This window comes from Rhinatrema bivittatum, chromosome 6 (genome assembly GCF_901001135.1).
Source record: "Rhinatrema bivittatum chromosome 6, aRhiBiv1.1, whole genome shotgun sequence".
Classification (NCBI taxonomy): Eukaryota; Metazoa; Chordata; class Amphibia; order Gymnophiona; family Rhinatrematidae; genus Rhinatrema; species Rhinatrema bivittatum.
The window spans coordinates 2,631,356-2,641,760 of NC_042620.1; the positions used below are offsets into that span (position 1 = coordinate 2,631,356).

General features: G+C 50.4%; 1 protein-coding gene across 1 annotated transcript in view; it reads left to right on the forward strand.

The window, feature by feature from the left end:
- Positions 1-10,121, forward strand: part of CHPF (chondroitin polymerizing factor) — a 54,791-nt gene extending 44,670 nt beyond the window's left edge. The window contains 3 exon segments of the mRNA XM_029604975.1: positions 5,076-5,258; positions 5,730-6,726; positions 6,729-10,121. Of these exon segments, the coding sequence (XP_029460835.1) occupies positions 5,076-5,258; positions 5,730-6,726; positions 6,729-6,991 (1,443 nt within the window). The 3' untranslated portion in view covers positions 6,992-10,121.
- Positions 10,122-10,405: the final 284 nt, after the last annotated feature.

Here is a 10,405-nt window from a genome sequence, read left to right on the forward strand (position 1 = left end):
ACAACAAATAAGACTGATACAGTAAAATACCTCACCACTGTCACATACACAGACCCGACCTAACATACTCCCAGGATCTGTAGTAATGCACATAAACTAATCCGCACACAGTTACACCTGTATTATGGAATACACTCAAACAGTAACAACCCTACCTATGAAAAGGCAACACTACAAATATTAAATCAGGCCCTAAACACCAATACACCTCCAATTAGGAAAACAGAACTAGCAAGCAGCTATAGATCCCCACACAGAAATAATTGTAAAACTATACTAATAAGCAGAATAAATGTTTCACAACAACTATGAACAGAATAACATCCAACAATTAAAAACTCATAAAAATGATTTAAAATTCTCCAAACACCAATAAAATATTTCAAAACAGCAGACACATCACATAATATTCAGTAATTAAAATGGCAGTCAATCAAGAAAAATAAGCTTAAAAAGCCACTTTTATTAACCCCCTCCCAGCAGCTCTCCTACTCCCCTTCCATGCAGGCCAGTAGCACACACCAGAAGCAGTAGTGGCTGAAGCTCTGTACTCATGGTCCTCTTCCTTAGTGCCCACTCTCACTCACTCACACACAACACCCCCATGACCAGTTTCTGTCTTTCACACACCAATCATCTCCCGACCAGTCTCTCTCTCATGCGCACACGTACACACAGGCTTCTGACTTCCATGCTGTCTCTCACACACCCAGGTTTTACTCCTATGCTAGCTCTCGCCACATGCACAGGCTTCTCATTCCCATAATCACTTTCTCTCTCACAGATACACCAGTCACTTCCATTGTCTCTCCTATATACACACACACCACCTCTGACCAGTTTCTCTCAATCACACACATGTTCTCTCTCACACACTTTACATAGATGATCTCAATCAAATGCTCTCACTTACACACAGGCTCTCAGTCACAGTTACACATGCACACTGTCAACCACACAGACATGCTCTCCCCCCTGAGCACAAATTGTAGCTGCAGCAGCCGCCTCCTCCAGCCCCCCGCATGCCAAGAAAGAAGAATCCCATCGGCCACAGGAGGCTAATTCTGCTGTCTCCTGTGCCGATTTCTGGCTGCTTCTAATTTTACTTCGTGCCCACGCTATTGCTCGGGGCCACCGTTGCCGGCGCTATTTTTTTTCATGCGGCATGGCTCTTTCTTCTTCCCGCACACCCCACTGAACGTTACTTCCTGTTCCGGTCCGGGGGGGGGGGCAAGTGAGGGAAGAAGAAAAGGCCCAGCCGCAGTTGCCAGCCTCAACTAACACTGCTTCTGGCCCTTATCCCATTCTTCCACCACCGCCAACCTAGACTCTCGCGTTGGCCCATGGCCTCCTTTCCTTTTCTTTGACCGCCACTGGCTTGGGTTCCGGCAGCGGCTCGTGGCCTCTTTTTTTTTCCTCTCGGACGTCACTCGGGTTTCTCTTCACTTTCTTCAGCCACCGCTGGCTTGGGCTCCGGTGGCGGCTCATCACCCCTTCTGCTTGGGCTCTGGTGGGGGCTCTGCCGCGGCCTTGCAGGCCTCTCTTCTGGCCCCGCATGGCTGTCTTCCGGCTGTGGCAGGATGGCTCTGCCGCGACCCCGCAGGTTTCTCTTCGGGCCGCAGCGCCAGCAGACCCTCTTCTTGTCTTTGGCCGGGAAGTTTAAAAAAAAAAAAAAAAACACGTGATGGGAGCGACCGGCCCACCGGGGGAAGCCCGATCCCCCGATAGGCCAATCCACTCCTGGTTGTGAACATGGACAAGAGCTGCCTCAAGCCCTCCCAGTCCTTAGAGTACCTGGGAGTCCAATTTGACACCAAGCAGGACAAAGACCTCCTCGCGCCTTTGAGGATAAAGAAGCTGATGGGCCATGTGCATCTGTTGACAAATACAATGTGCCCCAGGGTGTGAAGCTGTCTTCAGGTCCTCTGCCTGATGGCGTCAATCCTGGAGGTAGTACCTTGGGCAAGAGCTCACATGTGGCCACGTCAATGCTCCCTGCTGTCACGTTGGAATACACTGTCTCAAGACTACTCTATTCGCTTCCACCTTCTGATAGAAGTATGTTCTCAGCTCCAATGGTGGCCACAGGAAGTTCACCCTAAGCAAGGGTTGTAAGCCTGTCCCCACCAAACTGGCTACTCCTCACGAAGGACGCGAGCCTCCAAGTGTAGGGAGCTCACTGTCAGGAACTGACAACCCAGTGGCAATGGATATAGGAAGAAGCACGCTGGTGCAGAAAACCGCCTGGAAGCCCAAGCTGTCAGATTAACATGCCTACAATTCAACTACAGACTCCAGGGCCAGGCGGTCCGCGTGATGCAGGACAACTCAACAAAGGTAGCCTATATCAACCGCCAGGGAAGAACCAAAAGACACCAAGTGTCTCTAGGAATAGACCCCCTTATGGAATGGGCGGAATTAAATCTACAAGGGATCTCTGCCTCCCACATTGCGGGAAAAGACAGTGTCAGAGCAGACCTTCTCAGCAGGGAGAGTCTGAGTCCAGGAGGAACGGGTGTTGTCGACCAGAGCCTTCCAGTTCCCGGTAGATCGCTGGGGCGTCCCATCCATTGTCCTACTGGCCACATCTCACAATGGCTAAGGTCCCCCGATTCTTCAGTCGCAGAAGAGATCAGCACTCCCAAGGGATCAATGCCTTTGTCCAGGCCTAGTCAAAGGAGGACTGACTGTATGCTTTCCTCTGTGGCCTCTGCTGGGCAAGGTCATTCACAAGATTGAATGCCATGGTGAATTAGTCCTTCTAGTGGCTCCATATTGGCCCAGATGCCCGTGGTATGCAGATATGTGGAGGCTTCTGGCAGAGAACCCCCTATGCCTCCCTCTGCACAGGGACCTTCTACAACAAGGTCCAGTCCTTCATGAGGACCCAACTCTGTTTTGCCCTATGGTCTGGCCCTTGAGAGGGCTCACCTGACGAAGTGTGGATATTCAGCAGCAGTAATTGCCACCTTGCTCCGCTTGCGGAAGTTCTCAACATCCTTGGCGTACGTGCGGATCTGGAGAATATTTGAGGCCTGATGCGAGGAGCACGGGTTTACCCCTTACACAACCAAGATCCCCATGATTCTGGAATTTTTACAGGATGACTGGAACAAAGGGTTGCCCGTTAACTACTTTAAGATCCAGGTGACTCCTCTCTCGTTTCAGAGGCGAGGTGAATGGAGCCTGCCTGTCGATACATCTGGACTTGGCCTGTTTCCAAAAAGGGGTTAAACACCTCCGACCACCCTTAAAATGGCCGGGCCCCCCCCTAAGGAACATAAAATCTAGTATTGGACCCTTTAGCAGGGCCTCTTTCAGCCGCTGCGCCTTCTGTCTCTACACCTGTTAACGATGAAGACTGTATTCTTGGTAGTGATATGCTCGGCTTGTCGCATCTCTGAACTACAGGCGCTGTCAGGTCAGGAACCGTTCCTCCGGTTGAATCCAGGAACATTACAGCTTCGCACCATTCCTTCCTTCTTACCAAAGGTTGTCTCAGAGTTTCACCTGAACCAGTCCATCTCCTTACTGTCCCTAGATAGATGCAAGGACACTCCTATGCCACTTAAATGACAGTAGGCTTTGGTACGGTATCCAGAATGTTCAGAACTGGTGTGCAAGACGGACTGCTTGTTTGTTCTTCATGGTGGAAAGAAACAAGGCAAAGCAGCTTCGCGAACTACCATAGCCTGCTGGATCAAGGAAGTGATCATAGGAGCTTATGTAGAGGCAGGAACGTCTTTACTTAAAGCTCATTCCACTAGGGCCCAGGCAGTTTCCTGTGCGGAAGCTAAGCTACTGTCACCACTTGACATCTGCCGAGCAGCGACGGGGTCCTCCTTTTACACACCACCTCCAGGTTCTATTGCCTGGACGTATAGGCTCGAGAGGACGCAGCTTTTGCAAGGGCGGTGCTATCCAGACCAAGGGCAGCCTCCCAGGCATAGCTTTTGTACATCCCATTGGTTCTGAGTCCATCTGGCTACACGCTGGGAAATGGAGAAATTACTTATCTGATAATTTTGTTTTCCTTAGTGTAGACAGATGGACTCAGCATCCCGCTCACGGCTGCCCAAGAGAGGCACCAAGGCATCCCCCATGAGGTGAATTGCGATTCAAAGAGATTACGGCTAAGCCGTCGCCCTATCCCTAGATCAGGGCATCAATAATATTGCTGGGATTCAGCACTTATGTTTGGTTGAGTACACTTTTAGTTACCAGTTTTTAATCAAGTTATTAAGTGGTATTCAAGTTCTTCAATAGTAAGTCCACAAGGGCTTTTGAAGAGAATACTGAATAGCTGAGGTCACTGCAGGGGTTTATCTGGGGTGATGTGAGCTTTGAAACCTGACTCAGTCACCATCTGCCAGCAGGGGAGCACATAACCCATTGGTCCTGAGTCCATCTGTCTACACTAAGGAAAACAAAATTATCAGGTAAGTAATTTCTCCATTTCTGGATCAGGAGTGTTGTAATGTTCACTGCTTGGGGTGATAACACTGTTAGTCCACACTTTCAATGTTCCTGCCAGCCGATGATGTCTTCTCTGTACAAAACCTCACTAGCACATCATTAGATCTGTGCCCAGCCAGCAGGAGAGTAGGTCTGGCGCATCGATCCCACGCCTTCCTGCATCAATCAAATCGCTGATCTGACTTGCATAGGAGGAAGAGAATCCTGTTAGAGGCACCTGAATGCCAGCCCCTGCCCCTGCTGGCAGGGTCATGGAGAGGCTGGAGGAGCAGTTTCTAGCTGACAAACTGGGGACTGGTGAGGGTATAGTGGGAAAATAGGGATGAGTGAAACGGTGGGGTGCTGCCTTGGTGGTGAGAAGGAATTGATTCAGCTGCCTTCAGCATCGCTTCGAGTGGGCCAGGAGTTTCCAGAGACTTCAGGTATGCAGAGGCCTTCACTGGTTCCCTGCTCCAACTGATTCGCCCTGGCTAAGCTTGTTGGAGCATCAGCAGGATAGGATGGGAAGTCCTGCCATGTCTTGAATTATATCTGTTTCTGATGATAGCAGCTGGCCCTGCTTATAAAAGGCAATCTTTTTTCATCCTATCCCTGCATAGGGGCTGCAGTATCATTACTTTGAGCTGGGGAAGAACATGGATCTAGAGAGAGTGAATGACCTGCACTTTAAAAATGCTTTTACTGCACATCCTGTGCTGGATCCCATCCAGATGTACCGTCTGCACAAGCAATTTGCCAGAATTGAGCTAGAAAGAACCTATGAGGAGATCCAGCATCTTCAGGTAATTGGAGTGGGGTTAAGAAAAGAGTAGCACAAGGTGAAAAGAGGGAAGAGAGATTTATCTTACAGTACAAGGAGAATGGGGAGGAGGGAGAGCAGGGCCTTAGCTTGCAGTATGAGGATGGGAGGAGGGATTGCACAGTGTGATGGGAGTGATCAGTGCTACCACTCTGAACTGAGCTGGAATAATGAGAGAGATTTCCCAGAATCCTTATGAACGAAGGGATTCCTCACTCATTTCTCACCTGTCTTTCTTCCTCTTCCTCCTGCTGGCCGAGTCTCCATTTCTCTTCCCTCCCTCTGGCTTGTCTCTTTCCTGCCCCTTCTCTTGGGCTTGTAAGTGGTGCTAGGGAGAGATTGTGTGTTAGGTTTGCTGTGGTACTGAAATGTCCAGAGTGAGGTTCCTAGGCTGCAGGAGATCAGCACTTCTGCATGGCTCTTCTCTCTAGTAATTCTCCCCTTCTCTTGGCAGCTGGAGATTCAGAACACCAGTGCACTCTCTGCAGATGAAAGCGAGGTTGCTACCTGGCCAGTCGGCATCAACCGCCCTTTCCAACCCAAGACTCGCTTTGAGGTGTTGCGCTGGGACTATTTCACTGAGAACCAGGTGTACTCTTGTGTTGACGGCTCCCCTAAATGTGAGCTGCGTGGGGTGGACATGGCAGATGTGACCGATGTGATGGGGATGGCCATGGAGGAGCTGAATAAGAAGTACCAGCCAGTGCTGCACATCCGTAAACAGCAGCTGGTTAATGGCTACCGGCGCTTTGACCCAATGCGTGGTATGGACTACACCCTGGATCTGCAGCTTGAGCTGGTGACCCAGAAAGGCCACAGCCGTTCTCTTACTAAGCGAGTTCATCTGCTGCGGCCCTTAAGTGAAGTGGAAATCATCCCCATGCCTTACGTGACTGAGGCTAACCGTATCAACATTATTCTCCCGCTCACTGTCCCAGACCGGGAATATGTGGCTCATTTCTTGGAGGTTTATGCTGCCGCCGCCTTCGAGACCAATGAGAATTCCTTGCTCACCTTCCTTTTCATTTATGACCCCTTTGAAGCTCAGCAGGTCAGCCAAAATGACATCTTTGGCGAGGTGAAGGAAAAGATTGCAGAGTATGAGCAAAAGTACACAGAAGTTAAAATCCCCTGGATCAGTGTGAAGACCGATGCACCCTCCCAAATTAAGATCATGGACATTATCTCCAAGAAGCACCCTGTGGATACCTTATTCTTTGTGACTGGGGTGAATAGCGAGTTGAACACGGAATTCTTGAACCGCTGTCGTATGAACACCATCAACAGCTGGCAGGTTTTCTTCCCCATCCATTTCCAGGGCTACAACCCCAACGTCGCCTTCCATGGCCAGCCGGCACCTGCCACTGTTGACCTGCTGCGTGAAGCCGGCCGCTTTGACAGGGATGTCTTCGATGAAGCTTGCTTCTACAATGCTGACTACATGTCTGCACGAACCAAATGGCACTGGACGTGCAGGAGAACGAGGAGATCCTGGAGACCATGGATATCTACGACATGTTCATCAAGTACTCGGGCCTGCATGTGTTCCGGGCAGTGGAGCCAGCACTGCGGCAGAAGTATCACCAGCATGTCTGCAATCCCCGGCTCAGCGAAGAGATCTACCACCGCTGCGTGCAGAGTAACTTGGAGGGACTCGGCTCCCGCTCCCAGCTGGCAATGCTGCTGTTTGAGCAAGAGCAGGGCAACAGCACGTGATCTCTGGCGCCGCACTAATACACTGGACTGTGTGCTCGGGATGGGTGAGGGCAGTGCAGTCTCTGCACTTACACGCACACACTGCTATTTTCCTCAAGTGTTTTTATAAAATATTTTTGTTAGTGATTTTTACGGTTTACTTTGAGTGCAGGGTAAAAGCTCCTTGCAGTAATTATAATGCGACTATGCTAGGGTTAGGTAGTATGTGTGATGTGGGCAATGGGTGGGCCTTGCATACACCTCCAGCTACCGTATGTATAGCAGGCAGAGCACCAAATTGTGATTCAGTTCTGGGCAGGAGTCACTTTATCTCCCTGTGCCTCTCCATCCATCCAATCCCAGGCTCTCTCGCGTGCGATTATGCTTTGAAGCATATGTTAGTACTGTATCCATCCTTCTGGCCAGTCCGCACCAGTAATGATTTATATGGAAGCCTGGGATTGATGAGATCCTTCTCCCCAGTTCCCTGGCACAGTGGGGGAAGTGCATGGCAGTGCCCAGCTGCTCACCTTCCGTAGGTTCAGGACGGCCCTGAATCCGTTCCATCTAACACGACTTGCTGCAATGACAATTTGGCTCTTTATGAACCTGTGCAGTATTTAAAATGTTTTGTGCAAAATGACCAAAAGCCCTAGATGTTTATGGAGGCTGCTTCTAGCCCTCTCATACTCCATGGGCCTGAACTCCTTTTAGTGTCTCTTGTGAGAGTGGAGAGGGGAGAAATGAGACTACTTCTGTCCCTCACCTTGCCTTGTACTTGCACTCCAGCGCTCTCCCTTCTGGGGAGTGTACATGTTCAGGCTTCATTTAGAGGGAACAGTGTATTTGGGTTACTAATCTTAGGCTGTACCTTGTACTGTTAATGGTACAGTGTATACATCAGCTCCTATAGCCCTTCGCCTTGCCTGGTAGAACTGTTCTCATCTCCTCACTCCAAGGCCTATAGGGTCAGCAAATCTACGTTCCCCCTCACCAAGTATTCTCATTCCAGGACTTCCTGTTAATGAGACAGTGTACACATCAGCTCCTGGCCCCTCGCCTTGTCTTCTCACTCCAGCCTTTTTCTGGTAATGGGACAGTGTACACATCAGCTCCTGGCCCCTCGCCTTGTCTTCTCACTCCAGGCTTCTCCGTTAATGGGACAGTGTACACATCAGCTCCTGGCCCCTCACCTTGTCTTCTCACTCCAGGCTTTTTCTGGTAATGGGACAGTGTACACATCAGCTCCCGGCCCCTCACCTTGTCTTCTCACTCCAGCCTTTTTCTGGTAATGGGACAGTGTACACATCAGCTCCCGGCCCCTCGCCTTGTCTTCTCACTCCAGCCTTTTTCTGGTAATGGGGCAGTGTACACATCAGCTCCTGGCCCCTCGCCTTGTCTTCTCACTCCAGCCTTTTTCTGGTAATGGGACAGTGTACACATCAGCTCCCGGCCCCTCGCCTTGTCTTCTCACTCCAGCCTTTTTCTGGTAATGGGACAGTGTACACATCAGCTCCCGGCCCCTCGCCTTGTCTTCTCACTCCAGCCTTTTTCTGGTAATGGGACAGTGTACACATCAGCTCCTGGCCCCTCGCCTTGTCTTCTCACTCCAGCCTTTTTCTGGTAATGGGACAGTGTACACATCAGCTCCAGGCCCCTCGCCTTGTCTTCTCACTCCAGGCTTCTCCGTTAATGGGGCAGTGTACACATCAGCTCCTGGCCCCTCGCCTTGTCTTCTCACTCCAGCCTTTTTCTGGTAATGGGGCAGTGTACACATCAGCTCCTGGCCCCTCGCCTTGTCTTCTCACTCCAGCCTTTTTCTGGTAATGGGACAGTGTACACATCAGCTCCAGGCCCCTCGCCTTGTCTTCTCACTCCAGGCTTCTCCGTTAATGGGGCAGTGTACACATCAGCTCCTGGCCCCTCGCCTTGTCTTCTCACTCCAGGCTTCTCCGTTAATGGGGCAGTGTACACATCAGCTCCAGGCCCCTCGCCTTGTCTTCTCACTCCAGCCTTTTTCTGGTAATGGGACAGTGTACACATCAGCTCCAGGCCCCTCGCCTTGTCTTCTCACTCCAGGCTTTTTCTGGTAATGGGGCAGTGTACACATCAGCTCCCGGCCCTTCGCCTTGTCTTCTCACTCCAGCCTTTTTCTGGTAATGGGACAGTGTACACATCAGCTCCAGGCCCCTCGCCTTGTCTTCTCACTCCAGGCTTTTTCTGGTAATGGGACAGTGTACACATCAGCTCCTGGCCCCTCGCCTTGTCTTCTCACTCTAGGCTTTTTCTGGTAATGGGACAGTGTACACATCAGCTCCTGGCCCCTCGCCTTGTCTTCTCACTCCAGGCTTTTTCTGGTAATGGGGCAGTGTACACATCAGCTCCTGGCCCCTTGCCTTGTCTTCTCACTCCAGGCTTTTTCTGGTAATGGGACAGTGTACACATCAGCTCCTGGCCCCTCGCCTTGTCTTCTCACTCTAGCCTTTTTCTGGTAATGGGACAGTGTACACATCAGCTCCTGGCCCCTTGCCTTGTCTTCTCACTCCAGGCTTTTTCTGGTAATGGGACAGTGTACACATCAGCTCCTGGCCCCTCGCCTTGTCTTCTCACTCTAGCCTTTTTCTGGTAATGGGACAGTGTACACATCAGCTCCTGGCCCCTCGCCTTGTCTTCTCACTCCAGGGCTCCTGCTTTGTTTTTGGGGCTGGAGCATGTGGGTGACTTCTCCTTATTCACTCATTACCTCCCTTGCATCTGCTGGCACTCCATACCCTGCCTCCTGGCGCTAGGCCCTCTCTTTCAAGCCTGATGTGGAAATACAGAGTGGGCCTGTGGGGAACAGAGTTTACTCTGTGTTTTCACCCCACAATTCTAAAGGAAGCCTCTCAAGGACTTGTCATTTTCTCTAGTAAGGACTTTGTTTTTCATGACCAGTCAGCATCTTTTGGTCTGGATGGGCTTGATGGTCCCTGTTTTGCAAATGAAGACCACCGAACCAGTCCATGCTGGCAGCTGAGAATTCAGCATGCTGACAGATTTAATTTTAGGTGGGGGTTAATGAAATTTATACTTAAGATTGTTGGACAGAGGGGTGAGTTTACTTGTAAATTATGTTTTCACTTTAAATTAATAAAAATAGATTTACAGACAGCTCCTTGTGCTTTTCTATTACTAAAGGTCACAATGTCAAAGACACAATGCAAAAATGAGACTAGGGATCTATAGCATTGCAACAGGAAGACGTTACTGAGGCCTGAATTTAGACCACAAACCACCTACCCGCTAATTTGCCATCCACAGAAGAAACTTCCCATGGAGAAAAGAGAAGTGTCCAGGGGACTTGGCCCGAAGACTGTTTCAGGAGAGGTCATTCAGGGTGCTCCCCCCATCCTGTGCTCTTCCTGCCAGAGTGCCACCTGTTCCTCTTTTCTAGAA